Below are 18,408 nucleotides of genomic sequence, written 5' to 3'. Positions count from 1 at the left end.
AAGTGATTACAATGAGAATATTCTTTCTCTGCAGATCATGTGCTTTGCTAGTAACAGTGGGATTGTATGTAGTTATGTTAACCATTGAATACCATGGACCAGTCTACATGCTATCTGATGCATGACTGATCTTGCTCATTTTCAAAGATTGTGTTTGGTTGCCTTTGTAATACAAGCATGTGCTGCTTGCATTTACAATCCCAACTAGTTTACCATAGACAGCTATACTTGACACAGGTCTCCCCCATCAAGATCTCCATCAGGAGTGCCAAAATGTGGTCCACCATAGCTGCAATCACACCAGTTTTCAGAATATCCATTTACTTCATCAATTGCTCATCTAGATTAATTGATTATTAATATATCCCTTGCCGATAGCCGTGAAACCCTTTTGTGATCGAGAGTAGCAACCTCTGTGATAAATATTTTAGAATTAAAATCAACCCAATGCTGCACAATGTGGAGCTTTATTACATTTCATACAACACCCCTTCTGTGCATTAAAAAATAAAGACTCAATTTTGACCTAGATAACTATACGTGCAAATATTATCCTAAAAACGTCTATTGTAGTTGCTTAAACCATATATATTTTTTGATTATAACACAAATATGAGTGCACTTGGATAGGAGACATTAAGGTGAATCCTATTACAGACATTAAATAATTGCAATAAACAAGGACAGCGGCACTCCAATAGTCAGCATAGTACAGTTAAGTAAATGGAGCAATAGTAGCAATTTTTGGTAAAATATTAATTGCTAAATCTGAGCTAAGTGCATGTGGATCAATGCAAGTAGTGTACATCTGGACTTAAAAAATAGTATAACGGACAATTCCTTTTCCACGGAATTCCCGCAGACGCTGACAATGGCGCAAAATGTTCAACATTCCATGAAATCGCTTGTCAACCTTCAGCTGGGTGAACTCTTTAATATCTTGATCGACGATGAAATATTGACCTGGGAAAAAAGGCAAGATATCTCATTTAATAGCATCTCGGATAGTAAAGAGACACAAAAAATGGTCATGTTTAACAACTGTGATTTTGAGAAATGCAACTTGGGAGACATCACAACTGCAAAGCAATGGATGTATAGTTTGGGACTGTGCAAGACATGTGCTGCTGACAACCCACACTCATGCTCAATGTGGAATATGTTTGAGGACTATATTAAAAACATGAATATGATGGCATCCCGACTAGCCAACAATCAACCTGCTTGATAACTATTTAGATGAACAGCAAATGTAATTTCTTTTTTTAAAGTAAAGTGAGAAATAAGTATTTGAACGCTGACCTTGGAAGATTGTGTTGCAATTTTGTCTAGGGATTTTTTCATTTATATGGCTAGCTACCTGTGCTAAAGTGTTCTGTATCGGAATTCCAAAGGGTGCTTTTTTTCCTTTTATGTATTGTATATATGTGGTATTCGTATATTAAAAAAACCTAACCAAAAGACTGATAAGCAGTATACAAATTATAAGGCAAAGATACAGCGAATGTATGAAACAAGTAAATAAATAACTGGAGATGTAGCTTGGTTCTCAGAACAGAAGTGAACTGTTACTTATCATGATTTAGTGTTCTTCAAAGAGGTTCATCTTCAGCTCTCTCCTAAATTGAAACGGGGTTGAGAGTGTCCTAATGGACATGGGGATACTGACCCAGATTTAGGGTGTATAGAGAAAAAAACCTGCTCTGCCTTGTTTATTTCGTTTGTGAATTTATTTGCCACCAGTCTGATGGGGTCATGACTACTTCTCACTCAGATAGTTTCGCCGTGCTGGTAGTAACGACTCTGTAGATGATACACTCGATTTTGAATATACCACAGAGCAGGAAGGGAAGTCAATATAGTTTCAACAGAGCGTGGAGGGCCTGAAGAGCAGCCACTACGGTACCAGGCAGTCTTGGTTGTTTTGAATATGTACTCCCTAAGGATGAAGACTGTGTCCAGGGTGAATCTAAGGTCCCTGTTTACGCATGGGTTGGAATTATGAGTTTGAAGGTATTTAACACGTCTGATAATTATCTAGCTGTTGCTTGTGTTTTGCACACAGCATGGATTTTGTTTTGGTGCACTTCTGCTTCAGTCTGGATGAAGACTTGAAATGTAACAGGGAGCTTCTGGACGTCAAGGTGCCCACATGACTGATCTGTTTTAAGTTGGGTAGATAGAAGGGGTACAAGGTAGTGATTCCCATACAAGATATCAGGGTTTAGGATGATAAACCATGTCAAAAGTGGCTGAGAGATCCATTCATACAAGGAGGCAGAGGTCAAAAAGCCAAGAGGGTGCCATCTATGGTTTGTAAAGCAGCTGTCTTCCTGCTACAGCTTGGCCTGAAGCTGGATTTGTAGTCGAGCAAGAGATGGTTGGTGTTGATGTAATCTTGGAGTTGTGCATAAACCTCTTTTTCGATGATCTTGCTAATAAAGAGAAGGGTATGTTTGGAGATTTTCATCTTTGTATTTTATCAATTTCATCTGATAAGCAATTGTATGCTAATTCTGAGCTAATATATATGTTACAAGATCTTTGCTTAAGGTAGAACAATTTGAAATTAGCATACTTTAAAATAATTAAATATTTAATATAAATTACTGAGAATCAAACGGTTGCTTGGAGGGTGACTGCTCCTGATGACAACCATCACTATATTGATGTTGCATTATATAAGCAGGATCCAATCCAATCCAGACTGGAAAATATTCCAGTGGCTTTCAAATATACATATATGTTACTCCAAGTTAGCTTGTGTAAAAAGCAAAGTTTGATGAAAGCTGCATACATTGCAACCAATTTTTTCAAATGATTTAGAGTGCATCATGGATAATAATGAAACTGAAAACCAAATAAATGAAGATGAAGTTAATTATGCCGTTAAATATAGCATCATAACGTGTCATAATTCACTTCAATTCAATTAAGCTTTATTCGGTACAAGTTAATGACCATAAAAGCACAATACACAAACATGATAAGAAAATACAAGGGCAAGTTATAGTAGACATAAAATAAATTAATTAATACTAATTAAAAATTAGGAGTATTTGCACCCTTGATTAAAAACACATACTTTTCCTGGAATTGATGCATTTGTTTAAAAAGGTTGCAGTATAAAAACAAATATCCGCAGATTGCAAGTTAAAAATCAGTTTCATTGCATGCTCAACTGTCCGTGTTTCATATTTAACAAACATCGGTTTGAGAAGGGCAATACGAAAATTAGAATACAATTTACAAAACAGCATAAAGTGCAATGTACTTTGCGTGGAAATCCCGTCACATCTACAAGGCCCATATGGATGTTTTTTCATTGTTGGATGGGCTACCAGATGGTGCACCATTCCAAATCTGAGTCTGGTTAACACAAATTTATGCGACGGTCTTGTGACCAAGGTTAAGTAGACAGGAAATCCATCCGTAGATAAATATCTGTTATAAAACGTGACAGTGGACAGAGTTCCGGCGGCAACAGCCCTCTTTCTCTCACCAAAGGCCAGAAAAACCCTTTTTAGCTCGACTTTGGGGATCAGTAAAACTGCTTTGGGATCATTTACAATGTTCAGGTTAAAAATATCTGAAAAACATACAATGATGTATTTTATCCAGGGTATTGCTACAAATTTGTCTAATCGCAAACAGTCCTGGATAATAGACCTAGTAAAAGACTTCTCATCCTTCAGCCAAATAGACCACCAGGTAATCAAAGGCCTAAGGGATAAAAAGTCAAGTAGGTAATTAACCGATAATTCCTGATGACTCAAAACATTGGAGGCCGATGCTGGCAAGCATAGAAGTTTTTTAAGGAAAACATTTTCTTCCAGCTGCAAGTTATGGGCGCAACGATAACCCCAAATTCCTGCCCCATACAGTGCAATTGTTACACATCTGGCCTGGTAAATTTTAAGCATGTCCTCAGTCCTACGGTCCCCAATTTTAGCGGCAAATCTAAAGATGCCGTGGGTATTTCTAGCCATTTTGTTACGTATATTATTGAATTCATAAGTCCACTTCTTATCACTAGAAAAGGTAATACCTAAATAACAGAATTTATCCACTTGTTGCACCTTTACATTGTCAATAAAATACCCTTTCATAGTCTGTTTTGGATTCTTGGGACCACAGATCATGGTGTACGTTTTTCCTTTGTTAATAACTAATTTCCTATCTTTAATAAAGGATGCAAAGCTATCCATCAACCGCTGCAATCCTACAGGAGTTCTGGATAACAAAACAGCGTCATCGGCGTATAATAACACCGGCACTGAGACACCATTGATCATAGGAGCATCTGCGTTAACTTCCTTTAAAATAGCATCGATTCCATTAATAAATAAAATGAATAAAAGAGGAGCTAAAACACAACCCTGCCTTATGCCACGTTTGACACTAAAGTTTGGGGTACATTCTCCCTTCCTACCAAAACGCACACAAGTTTTTAATTTCTCATACATCCTGGCAAGAAAAAATATTATACCCTCCGGTGCTCCCATATTCAACAAGGTTGGCCACAAAATTGAGTGGTCAACCATGTCGAAAGCGCTGCTTAAGTCAGCGAAGCATAGGTACATAAGGCCGGGTTTTGCATCACTGTACTTCCCGATCAACAGTTTTAAATTGACACATTGATCAAGCGTACCCCTGCCTTTCCTAAAACCATACTGGCTGTCTGCCAGAATACCATCCTGTTCCGCCCATTCTTCCAGTCTTACAAGCATAATTCTACTCATAACCTTTATAGAGGAGTCCAATAAGGAGACAGGGCGATAATTCTTTGCATCAGACCTGCTTCCTTTTTTGTAAATTGGGACGATAATAGACTCCCCCCAGGTTGGAGGGGGCTCAATACAACGTGTCATAAGGGAAAAAGAAATACTGATAAAAGTAATATAAAAAATAGTATGCGAGGACAAAAAGTATAGAGCGCAAATAGTACCTTCTGTATCCAACACACAACCCTTCCATTCCTACTGTCATTTAGTAATCATGATACATTCAGTAGTTGAAAAGCACATAGTATAGATGTAGACAAATGTCCCTGGAGTATAGCATAACTAGTTAATGTACCAAAAGTAGTTTGCAACAGGAGAATGAGGGAGGGTGTCAGACCATCAGTACAGCATAAAAGGAGTTGCAATCGGGCTTGCATTAGTGAAGGCTAGAGCTATTGGTGTTGTAAATGACACTGTTTTTTGGTTGCAGTGGGGTTATTATTTAAAGAAAAGAATTGCACGTTATACCATATTATAAGCTCTCACAGCAACAGTACAACAAAGCTATGGCTGTGTTACCTTAAACTAACTCGGAAAAGTACACACCTCCTGGACTAGAAAAGATGTGTTTATAATTTTTAAACTACATGACACAATATATACAACATAGATGTAATCAGCATTGAAGTTTCGCTCTCTCTCTCAAGAGAACGGGGGCTGGGCTGTACCAAACTTTAGGTTGTATTATAGGGCCTCTGCTCTTCAACAAATCACTCCCTTATTGTTTGATTCAGCTCAGAGAGGGGGGTGGGCAATACTTTAACAACGTGTTTTGAGTTAACCCTCGGAGAGGCGGTCCGAGGATCTCTGTTTCGACAGCTCGAATTTAGCTATTTAAAAAAAAAAAAAGTAAGATTCAAGACCCTATTATATGCAGCCCAGGTTTGGACCAGTATTCGGAAGAAGCTTGGGATTGGGCGGTTTTGTTTTTTACACTCCCCTCCAAGATAACCCCCTCCTACCAGATATATTCCACGATTCATATATTAAGCGGTGGAGGAAGAATAATGGTCCATGTATCCTTGGGGATTTTCTCAATGAAGATGGTTTCACCACTTTTGATGATGTGAAAAGTAAATTTTCATTAGGAAATAATGAAATTTTCAAATTTTTGCAAATTAGAGATTTTGTTGGGAGGAAGAAGGGTGGAGGTGAAGGGTTTAATAAAGTGGATTTTGTGTAATTGATGAGGGGAAAAAGACACCCAATTGGGAAGATCTATAAACTACTAAACAATAAGATCGGAGAGGATATTGGGAAACATGGGCCCATTGGCAGGCAGGCATTGAGGCAACGGACAGGGGGAGGGTGAGTCTCCTCTCTTTGGAGCTTGCTCGATCAACACTGTTATCCGCTAACCTGCAGGTCCAACACTATAAGACCTGATTTAATTTATATATAAAGCCTGCAAAAATCAGTAAATGGGGAGGGGTTGGCGGTACAAAATGTCCTCGCTGTCAACTATTTGGGGTTGATTTAGCTCATAAGTTGGCCGATTGTGCAGGGTAAGCGAGCCTAAGACAGGAGCTAAATTACTTTTTTGAGGTCAAATTGAAATTGAAGGTTTCAGTCACATCACAATGAATTATTTTAGGAATTCATGAACAGAAATTCCCCCTGTGGCACATTCTGTTTTTATTTCTCGCAATGGCAGTGTTCAGACTGTGCTTGACGACAGCTTGGTTAGACCCTGCTCCTCCATCTTTTAATCATTGGCTGGGCCGCCTAAATTCGGTGTACCATACAGAAAGGGCTGTTTATGCTAAGAAAGGCCCTCGGGCTCGTAAAAAAGGGCTGCAAATATGGGCACCTCTAAGGGATTGATTAGAACCCATGGAGATGGCTAAGTGATATTCAGCTTATACCATTCTTTTTCCTTTCCCTTTGTTTTTTCTTTCTTTTTGTAGGAGTCTGTTTTGCTCAATTGCTGCACTGCTCAAACTAATGTGGTTTTGTTTTCGTATAACGGCTTGGACCGTGGGTGGGGGGAGGGGTTTAGGGAAATTAATATGTAAAAGCAAATAAAGATTGTTTGTAAAAAATAAAAAAAAATGTAATCAGCATTAAGGTATTTCTTGTCCTTAAGAGCTTTAGCTAATGGGGTTACTGGACGCTTTTGTCGGTTGTTTTTTTTGTTTTCATATATTTACCATTGAAGCACGATTAGGGGCAGGTAGCGCACAATGTGCTTTAGTGCAACAAGCATTAACATAACATGAGGGTGCATGAAACATGCCCTGCTATCACCAAGTGGTGCATCAGCAAAGAGGTTCTTCTTCCATGGAGTGGCGTCATTGCACAATCACCAACAGAACTGATTGATTCGCCTTATCTGTCTCCATGGAGGCCAGGAGCAGCAGCAGGGCCGCGAGCCACACCAGCCGTGGCGAGTGAGCGTGGAGAGGGCCGGAGAGCCCGTGCCACCGAGTGATCTCCTCAAGGTGTTATGATTAGTGCACGGTTGGGGGCTAGAGTTGGGAGCGGGATGGGGTCAGATGGGGAGAGACTCATGGATGGGGGCTGTGACATGGGAAAGTGGTAGGAATGAGGGATTGGAGGACTAAGAGTTGGGCGAGCCGCGCAGAAGAAGTGAAAGGCACGGCCGCCGTTGTTAAAGCTGAAGCGCGGTGTGCCGCCCTGCTGAAACAAATCATAAAGCGCGGCTGAACAAAAACATAAGAAGGCGCAGTGTGCTGCACTGCTTAAAAAATATCAAGTCATGTGCAGCATCAAGACAGAGTTAGACAAGCCGTGCAGAAGAAAAGAAAGGCGTGACCGCCATTGTCTAAGCTTAAGCAAAAACCTAAGTTGAAGTGCAGCGTGCCACGCTGCTTAAAAATACAAGCGGGTGCGGGAGCGTGTCGTGCTTGCAACAGCAGGTAGGAGAAAGTCATTTAAGAAAATATTGCTCACAGACTGTAAATGAAACATACCGAGTAACAACACATGTAACAGGGGCACTGCTCAAAGGAGGTTACAACAGGAGAAAAGGAGGTACTAAGGAGACTACTAAGCCTAATCACGAATCAAAAGCCAGCATCTACAAAGGACAGTAGGAGGAGCCAATTGAAAAGATGGATGGAAAATGGGTGGAGCTTAAATTCCATACCTGAATACAGCATGCCTCGAAGAGACAGCAAAAGCGCTGCCTAGGCAAGACCTAAAAAGGGGAGTTCATTAAAGACAATTTTCGGGAAGTCTAACGGTCGTTCTTGACCAGTCTAGAATGGTCAGATCTAGAGACTATGGGCCTGATTAAAAGTTTGGCAGGCATATGTCACAAACGTGACAGATATTCTGTCCTTTGTATTATGAGTGTATTATATCCCATTGCACTTGTACTAAAGCAGACGGCGTATGTGACTGAGTACCTGTTCGCTTAACTCTAAATCAGGCATCATATCTGCAGTTAATCTGTTCCTACTGTTCAAGGTGTTTCTTCTGGAGTAAGGTATCAAACTCATTCCAGAAAGAGTTATCATAATTTCATGTGCTTTGAATGACTGATTTCCAGTCAGAGATTAGAATCTTGACTCTCAGTGCCAATAGCAGATCCAGCAAATTTACATCTGTGTTATTGATTGGGGTAAATATTGGCTCTGGTTGGATTCTCCAAACATACAGTAAATGAGTCAAGTGTTATAAAAACATCAAAAATGTTGTTGATATATTTGTCCATAGTTGTGAAGTATATTGGCAATGAAAGAGCATATGTATTAGATCACTCCTCTGAGATTGCAATTCCAGCAAGTGTTTGTTTAGAGGATTCACACTTTGTGAAGTTTAGATGGGGTCAAAACAGATATACATACAACCAATAAGGAAGTCTGAGCTATTTGTGGAATAATTTTTTATTGCAATGGTAAGTACTTGATGCTCACCCATCTGTCTTTGTCTACGGGTCGAACCTCAATGTGTATCTGTCTCAGATTTGACTGGGTAAGGCATGGCATATGGAGATCATGTTGCCATATCTCTTACTTACTTAAGATGTCTGGTCGGTCTCTGTCGACCATGCAACCGTTCTTTGACAGAGCTACTATTAAGTTAAAGAAGATAAAAGAAGTTATCCAGATCATACAGCAACTGAATTTCTGCAAAAGACTGGGTTTTCAAGAAGAGCCTATGTCCTTTATTTTTATTATTCCATACAGACATTTATGTATTTTCCGTTCAAGTTTAGCCGTTAACATTAGGGAAGCGAAGACTGTGCAGGCCAACAATCTGATGGGAGTGAGGAAGTTGTATTTTGAAGCTAGGTAAAATGGATTTATTTTATCCAGAACTACTATGTATCAATTTGTGGCCAAATTGGGCTGGAAGATGATTGTGAGAGGAACAGATGGCTGCCAGCCAGGTCAAATCCCCCTAAATGTTTTCTGAAGGTGGATTTTCTTTAGAGAGATTCTGGATTTCTCACATTTCCACAGGAAGGAAGAAATTATAGGGTTTGGTCTCCTAAGGAAATCATTTGAGAATTTTGCAAGAAGCATACAAGTTAAGTCGTTCACCCTCGTGGAAATCATTCTGATGGTTTCCGATCTGCCCCACCACAAGATATATTCTAGTAACTATTCCACCAGTAGGTCGCCAATTTAACTCTGATATTATTTTTCATTGTAGAGAGTTATTTACCTAAATTCACAATTAAACTCCCAAATACCTAAATTATTTAGACTGTCAGCGGAGTCCAGTGTTACCCAACACATTGTGGGTGCAGGCAACCTTCAGAGGCCAAACTTCTGTCTTACCTCTATTAAGGATTAATCCGGACTCCTCTGCATATTTATGGATGTTGGCAAAAAACGCCGGAAATACTTTACCAACCTGAACAGTTAACCCACATAGGCAGCCATTTTGTAAGTGCCTCTCCCTACATTGATCGCTACTAATCTATCATCCTTTCAAAGTATTTCCAGTAAGGGTTGAATTGCTAAGGGAAACACCAAAGATGAGATGGGACAGCCTTATCTGGTGCCCCGGTCTACATTTAAATGGGGGTGTATACTGTTGTGTTTACTGTCGCGCGTAGCGCGAGCATATGTTATTTCATAAGTAAACTTGTTTGGGCACGGACCCTGGTTAGACTCTATGGATGTTCTAGAGTCTGGGTCCGTGCCGGGGAGAGTTCTTGGGAGGCAGTTATTAACCTGTTTCTGTGGCTGGTGGACGTACTTTCTTGTGGTGCTGTTTACTACATTAAATACTCAATGATTCTCACTGAGTGCGAGATTCCTTCATTACAAACTTGGCGACGAGCGAATCTTTAGCAGCACCACTATTCAAAAGGATTAAGGAAGAAGAAACGAATTTGCGTGCATGGTGAGAAGCTCCTCGTCGATTCTAAACGTAAGCTTCATCACCAGCGCAAGTATACGACTTTGGACCCCTTTTTAGGAAGCGTCTAGCTTGCCCAGGGACATTTCAAGTGAATTTTAAACGAAATTCACCATTTCTTCGTACTCACCCAGTGCTCTGCATTCCGCTGTCGCTACGGCTGGCTGTTCCTCACTGTGACGTGCGCATGCGTGACATCTCCAGGAAGCGCCAGCAACGCTCTGCACTTTCCTCTCGATGGTCTTCACGCACGCAAGCAGCGTGCCGCCATTTTTTTTTGTTGTTGTTGTTCTTCGTCAATTTCAGCGGAAGTAGCGTTCATCGCTTAGCAACTGGAGATCGGGACTTCAGATTCACGATCTTTTCTAATTCAAAGGTACTGCTTATTTACAGAGTGAATTCTCGTTTTTCAAATTACACAATGGTTCAGAATCACGATCTTTTCTAAATTCGAAGGTACTGCCTACTTACAGAGTGAATTCTCGTTTTGAATTACACAGTGTTGTGGAGATTGTGTGAACCATTTCAACTTGTTTTGTTCAAGGTTTATTTAAACTGGTTTTAAAGACTCTTAAGTCTATTGTGTAACGGGCTGGTTAAAAATTCTCACAGTCTGAATAGTGTTTTTTTTTCTTTCTCGTTTCTTGTTTCTTTGAAACGATAATGGCTAACGCACAAAATTACAATTTAGCTCCTCCCCAGTGCTTTTGGCCAGCGGGTGGTAGTCCTTGTATGGAATGGGCGGAATGGAAAGCCTATTTTCTTAATTATATAAAGACGTTAGATGTTAAAGGAAAAATGTCTCCTGCAGAAAAGAAAGGTATTTTCCTACACTTCGTGGGTCCAGAGGGTCTCATGGCCTACAACCAAATGTCTAGACCTACAGGCGGCTCGGATCAGAATATTTTTATCGCAGCTGTCAATGATTTTGACCGTTACTTTTCACCAAAAGTTTGCATTGGCATACTAAGATATAAATTCTTCCAGAGAAAACAGAATTCTGATGAACCAGTGGACAATTACGTTTCCGCGTTAAGAACTCTTTCTCTGGATTGTCAATTTGGAAATCTACAAGAGGATTTCATTAGGGATCAGGTTGTCATGCACATCAAAGACACCTCTATCCAGGATAGGCTTTGGGTCAATGGTGATTCAAAATTGGAGGACATCCTTGCGATTGTTAGAAAAGCAGAAATGTCCAGCAGAAGCGCAAAACAAGTGAATGTTAAAGTTGAGGAAAATAGCAAAGTAAGCAACACTGATTCCAAGATTGATAATTCTAAAACCAAACCAGTTTACAAAAAAAACAAACCCGTTAAAGAAAATCCTACAGACTCAAGCAAATTTCCTACAGACTCAAGCAAATTTAGATGTTACAGGTGTGATAGCAGCTCGCATTTGGCGAATTGTAAAGGATGCCCAGCGATTAAACAAAGGTGTTCTGTCTGTGGTGTAGTTGGCCACATTGCTAAAGCTTGTAGAAAAAACAAAGGCAAAAAAGTACGGTGCGTGGAAGATGGAGAATTTAGTGACAATGACTTCGACAATAAAGAAGAGTTTGAAAGATCTTACATGTTGAACATCACGGAGGGTCTTCCTATTATCCTGAATATTGACAATAGTGTGATAAAGAAAAAACCTATCTGCGAAATGACTATTGGAGGGATACAACTACAAATTTATGCGGACTCAGGGTCTCCTTACTCCATAGTTAATGAGAATGTGTGGAAATCCAAGTTTATTGATAAACTAGGTCCTATGTTGTATCCTGGAGACATTAGTCCGCAAGGGTATTCAGGTGAAAGAATTGATATCCTTGGATTCAGGGTATTGGTATTTAAATTTAAGGACCGTGAATGCACTGCCAAACTATACATATCCAAACAGGGGCCTTCTGTCCTAGGGTGGTTTGAGCAAGGGAAACTTGGTATCATCCTCAACCCTAATAGCCCTAATCCAGTCATGGTCATTGGAGAATCTGATCTGTGTAGTAGTTCTATGCTGGACTGGTTTCCCAATGTTTTCAAGGACAGCATTGGGGAATTGATTAATTTTAAACATAAAATTATCTTAAAAGAAAATGCGTGCCCAAAGATTTTCAAAGCCAGGAACATTCCCATCACAGTTAGAGATGAAGTTAAAAAAGAAATTGAAAAGTTAGTTAAGAGTGATATTATTGAGAGAGTAGAATCTTCTGAATGGATTTCTCCCATTGGGGTGGCCAGACGTTCCAATGGCAACATTAGATTATGTATTGACCTGCGCCATTTGAATAATAACATTGTCATTGACCAATTTCCCCTTCCCCGCATCTCTGAAATGTTATCTTTAGTAGCCGGAGCAAAATTTTTTTCATGTATTGACCTATCGTCTGCTTACCACCAAATTGTTTTGAATGAAAGTAGCAGGAAGTACACTGCTTTTGTCACGCCGTTTGGTTGTTTTCAGTTCAAGAGAATGCCATTCGGTATGGCCTCAGCTGCGGCAGTTTTTCAGGGGGTAATGTATGATATTTTTGGTGATTGCAAATATGTTATTTGTTTCCAGGACGACATTCTTGTATTTAGTGTAGGAGAGTAGGGTCTGCAATCCTATGATCACCCAGATTTTTTTGCTTTTGCTTCATTGGTTTACGACTTTCCCTGGCTGTGGGCCTGCCAATCAGACCCACAGCCTAGCTGTTCTCTCTCGAAATTAACACACATGTACATTAGGTGCATCCACTAATTGGAACTGGGCCGCCTTATCAGTCCCTGTATCAGCATACCACAGGTATCCAGGGCATCGGTGTACTCGGGGCCTACCAGGGGCTGCAGCATGTATTATGCCACCCCTGGATGGCCACCCCAAATCTGACACAACTGGCTGCACGACAGCTGGGGCAAGGTGGTGTAATCACCCATTGCTGTAGGTGTAGTATTCCTATACCTAACCCCAAAATGGACACATGGATTTCTATCAGTCACTCCTATGGCAGGCCTTATCAATCCTGAAGGCAGAGTGCGGGGAATCATGTGGGATGGTGCTCTGGCGCGAGCTGAGCCCGTCGACGGCTTGCGGAACCAAGTCCTAATAGCCGTTCCATGGTGACACGGGCCAACTACCTTAAAACGCATTATAATCCTCGCGGTTATTTGCTAACTTTGGCAGCGCATCACCCACACATGTCGAGTAAGGTGTCATACGAATTGGAATACGAACCCCTCGCCAATTCTGGTGACGGGGTTAGCATTCCACCCTTCTAGAGGGACACGACATGGAAGTAACCTTGAACCCCAGTTGAAGTTGACTCAAGCCTCAGCATCACAAAATGGATGCTGCCACCAGACACAAGTCTGACCTCCTGCTGCTGGGAGGCCTTCCAGCGAGGGGAGCTTGGACAAAGGGTTTCCTGTCGAGGGCGGTGTTAGCACCATCCCAGACAGGGTTTGTGTATCCCAGGTAGGCAGGGCTGAAAGGAAGGTGATTGCAAGTGGCACCCCGGTGCTCACTGTGCATAGCCTGGCTCAAACCAGTTTCGGGGGCACACCAGCCCCTGAGCTGGGGCGAAGCCGGACAAAGGATAGGGGTGTAACCACCCCCCTCCTGGCCCCACCCATAGGTAGGACCTAGTCACGGGCCAGCCCCTTTTCCTAGAATAAAGGTGGGAGCGGGTCCCCTTCCAAAATGGATAATTCTGAATCTTGAACTACTTTCCACGAAAGGAACTCTTGACTATTTCTGAAAACTCTCCCTTGTGGCTAAGGAGTAGCCACCCTGCACCAGCAGGCACCACCTAAGCGCTTGCGGTTTGCTGTACGTCTCTCCTACGGATCAAGACTGCCCAGCTCGACGAGACCCGGGTTCCCTGCCATCTCTGACCTCTACCTACATCGACAGCCCAGCTGAGATTCGTAGGTGTGACGAGACCTGCGGGACCGGCCATCTTCAGAACCTGCACGACGCTTATCTAGCACGCCCACCGAGGGACCCTCGAGTGAGTGCACCTAGGGTTTGAGAAGCCCTAACCCTGAGCAGCTCCAGCACCGAAGTCTGCCTCCCCAGCATCCACGAGATCTGCGTGGGGGCCCTTCCGCTCCTTGCTGTTCACCGCGTTGTCCAACCACTTGCCGACCGGCTTGTGGCCCTCTTCACGACGCACCACGACAGACTTTCATCACTGGTCTGATTGCTCCAGACTGGCTCTTGCTCCCCTTCAACAGAGGAGTACCTCGGACCCTCCTGGTCCACTCCAGACGCCATCTTGACTCCCCCGCGTGGGTTGCCACTGCCAAGATCCGCTGCCCCATTCCTGGGCCCAGCATCATCGACAGCAGACACCTTCGTGGGACAGCTCGCCCTCCATCCTGGTCGCCGCCGCGCCTCCTGGCCCGAGGAACAGCCGAGTCCGACGTCACCCATTCACCTGTTAGAGGTGACTTCAGCCGGTACCTTTCTGGTACCCACACGATCGCTGGCTAGCGGTTAAGAACTGAGTCCCCTCTGCTTTCAGGTTTCCTTTATCACCGATCCAGGCTTGGATCTCGCTGAACATCGACACTGGTCGCCTGCCAGCAACTTCTTCTTTCAGGCTCCCGAGACTACAACAAGGACTCCCGACATCTTGCTGAAACCCCCGCAGCCGCAGCCTCTGGCTAGGTAACTCGAGCATCTCGGTGCTCCAGCGTAGGTTCACTTTACAAGTGTCCAGCTCCTTTCCCGTTTAGTCCAACTGATCGGATTCCTCCGGAATCAGTAACTTTAGGCTTTCTAACCTCTCCCATTTCACTGTTAGTGTATATGGTTTCTTGTGCCCCTCGGGCATTTGTGTAAATTGTGCAACCAGAAGTATTTTCCTAAGAGTTTTGTATTGTGCTTAGCTCCCTGACTCATAAAGAGCCAGGGTAGTCTTGTTATAAATAAATATCCTTTATTTTCATAACAACTTGTGTGGTGTCCTTTCACTTGATGTTTAAGGGGTATATGTGATGGTAAACAGCTGGCTTAACACGCCATCTAGAGTTTAGCCTAAGACTGCTCGTATCCACGCTACTAGGATACCTGGTCTATAAGGTTGACTTACAACCAATCATCAATAAGGGTCGTTTGGAATGATACACAGTGATCACTAGAATAGTGAGCACTACATATCAGGCCAACTTCTCACATTGGTGAGCAGCGGTTGGGATTTGAGCTTGCTGTTGTTTTACCACACACGTATCCTAAGAATATCAAGTTGAAAGATCACATAAGTACCCAGGTACATATAACTTAACTTAGAATACTCTGAGTTCTACTGAACCAGCTGTTATAGTGAAACAGGGACTAGCACACCCTGACTATAACTCTCAGCAAGGGATCAGTAGGGAAACACATAGTGTAGGTAGGTGCATCACTTACACCTCACTAGAAAGCATGTCGGGCCACGGAGAGTCTGCAGAGACTCCCTTAGTGGTCATCGACCCTCCACAGGTCGTGTCACGATATGCAGCTCTTAGCTTCAAGGAGATGAGACAATTGTGTGCCTCCAGGAAGCTAAACCAGGGTTCTAACCCTACCATCACGTTTTTGATAGGTCTCTTAGAGACTTATGATGCTAGGAGGGCTTCTAACACAGGCCCCCCTAATCCTGATGGGGACATGCCTCCCTTAGAGGGAACCCTTGGCGACCCTGACCTTGACCTCCATAGCGAGGAGGAAGAGGAAGAAGAGTTAGCAGGGGACGAGGCAGACGGAGGTCCAGTAGTAGTCAGTAGGCTCACAAGGACCAACTTAAGCAGGCACGAGAATGGAACTGGGGGAGCCCCGGGCCCACGCTCAAGCAGGCTTAACCTTGGGAACGGACGAGTTAGGTCTCTCTCGAGAGGCTCTAACAGATCTGTTCGAACACATGTGTCTCAGGCATCTTCTCAGAGAGGGATGACGTCCCCTCAGAGAAGGGAGCACGAAGCGAAGATGAGGGAAGTCAATCTGAGGATCGAGCGGTAAGAACTTGCCCTCGCCAAAGAAAGACTTGCCTTGGCCCGGGAACAGAAATTGAGTGGGTTAGATCCCACTGGTGGCAGCATTCTCATTAGAGAGAAAGACAGGGGTATAGACACTAGACACCTGAGTAAAATAGTGCCCCCCTTTAAACAAGGGGACGACATCCACAAGTGAATCACTGCTTTGGAGAGGGCCTGCACTGTCCAGTGCGTCCCCCCAAGTCAGTGGGCAGCTATACTGTGGCTTTCCTTTGAAGGTAAAGGAAGGGACAAGCTCCTCACTACGAGAGCTGAGGACGCTAACAACTACCAAGTCCTGAAGAATACACTGATTGATGGGTTCGGCTTAACCATGGAACAGTACCGGGTGCTGTTCCGAGACACCCAGAAAATTCAGTCTCAGGATTGGACTGACTTTGTCGATTGTGCCACTAAGGCTTTAGAAGGCTGGTTGCTGGGTAGTAAGGTTACTGATTACACAGGATTGTACAATCTTATCATGCGAGAACAGATTTTATACAACTGTCAGAACCAATTGTTGCATCAGCACCTTGTCGACTCGGATCTGACCTCTCCCCAAGAATTGGGAAAGAAGGCAGACAGATGGGTCAGAACAAGGGTCAAGCAGAACCAGACTCAGAACCAGGGTGGTCAGAAGAAAGCAGACCAAAAGGGTAGTAACAAGAACGAACAAAATGACCAGAAGTCTTCGACAGGTCCCCAACAAACCAAAGAGGGTGGGGGTCAGGCTTCACAGAAGAAGAAGACTCAAGAAGGCCAGTCAAAAAGGTGGTGCCAATACTGTAAAAGTAAGACTCACTGGTTTAGTGAGTGCACCAAGAAAGGAGGGCAAACTCCTGCCACTGCAGCCCCTAAGGCACCTGCACCCCCTAGTACAGTCAGCAGTGGTAGTGCACCTCCCAAGGCATTAGTTGGGTTAACCTTGGGAACTGAGGGGTGTGACGACTTAGTTGGCACACTCACTCAGGCCGTCCTTGTCTGTACCGGGGATATGGATATGTCCCCTGATGCCAGTCCCAATACTTTGGGCAAATACAGACAGACGCCTTTGATCAATGGAAAAATGGCTCAGGCCTACAGGGACACTTGTGCCAGTGTCACGATGGTGACACCTAACTTTGTGGACCCTGGACAGATCATGCTAGGTACCAATTACCTAGTGACCAATGCCAGCAATGTCACTACCAATCACAGTATGGCAGTTGTTGATTTCTCCTGGGGAGGGGTAAGTGGCCCAAAGAAAGTTGTGGTTAGTTCAGACCTCCCCGTAGAATGTCTGTTGGGCAATGATTTGGAAACGTCACAATGGTCAGAAGTGGAGCAGAGGACTCACATGGAAATGTTAGGCTTGCCAGCACATGTCCTGGCTGTGACCAGGTCACAGGCCAAAAGATGCCCCACTGAACAGGTGCTGGATCCTGGAAGAACGGACCAGACACCACCCAAGAAAAGGAGCAGTAAGGGTAAGGCCTCGCCTTCCCCCTTGCCCCAGGTCGTGGATCAAGTCTCTGAGGAGGCTGACCTTAAGGATCTGAGGGAAACTGAGCCACAAGAGCTTGAACCTGGTCAGGTTGAGTTTCTGGGCTCAGGGGGACCCTCTAGGGAAGACCTGGGGAAGGCACAGTTAGACTGCCCCTCACTTGAACCCCTCAGACAGCAAGCCGCTGCTGAGGCTGCAGGGAACGCCACAGGTACCCACAAGGTGTACTGGGACGATGGACTCCTGTACTCCGAGGCAAGAGACCCCAAGCCTGGCGCAACCAGGAGGCTGGTCGTCCCCTTGTCTCTGAGAGGTTTCCTTCTTACCTTGGCCCACGAGATTCCCCTTGCAGGTCACTTAGGCCAGAATAAGACTTGGGACCGAATTGTTCCACACTTTCACTGGCCCCACATGTCCGAAGATACGAAGGAGTTTTGCCGCTCCTGTGTCACTTGCCAAGCCAGCGGTAAGTCAGGTGGCACGACAAAGACCCCCCTCATACCACTGCCGGTGGTGGGGGTACCCTTTGAACGAGTGGGGATCGACATTGTCGGACCAATGGAACCCCCGACAGCATCAGGGCACAAGTTTATACTGGTGGTGGTGGACCACGCCACCAGGTATCCTGAAGCTATTCCCCTTAGGACCACTACAGCACCTGTTGTGGCACGAGCCCTGGTTGGAGTGTTCTCCAGAGTGGGCTTCCCTAAGGAGGTTGTCTCTGACAGAGGTGCAAACTTCATGTCGGGATATCTGACTGCTATGTGGAAGGAGTGTGGTGTCAACTACAAATTCACCACACCCTATCACCCACAATGCAATG

At 43.7% G+C, this 18,408-nt stretch overlaps 1 protein-coding gene across 1 annotated transcript in view; it reads right to left on the bottom strand.

Annotated features, from left to right (window-relative positions):
- Window positions 1–449: 449 nt before the first annotated feature.
- The window catches only part of SKA1 (spindle and kinetochore associated complex subunit 1), a 101,554-nt gene continuing 83,595 nt past the window's right edge, over window positions 450–18,408 (bottom strand). Inside the window, exon 7 of the mRNA XM_085629741.1 lies at window positions 450–963. Coding sequence (XP_085485867.1) covers window positions 815–963 — 149 coding nt within the window. The 3' untranslated portion in view covers window positions 450–814. The remainder of the gene's footprint in view (window positions 964–18,408) is intronic.

Source organism: Triturus cristatus, chromosome 2_1, assembly GCF_964204655.1.
Source record: "Triturus cristatus chromosome 2_1, aTriCri1.1, whole genome shotgun sequence".
In the NCBI taxonomy this organism is placed as follows: domain Eukaryota; kingdom Metazoa; phylum Chordata; class Amphibia; order Caudata; family Salamandridae; genus Triturus; species Triturus cristatus.
The sequence above is the reverse complement of the archived record's forward strand: the minus strand, read 5'-3'. Positions and strand labels throughout refer to the sequence as shown.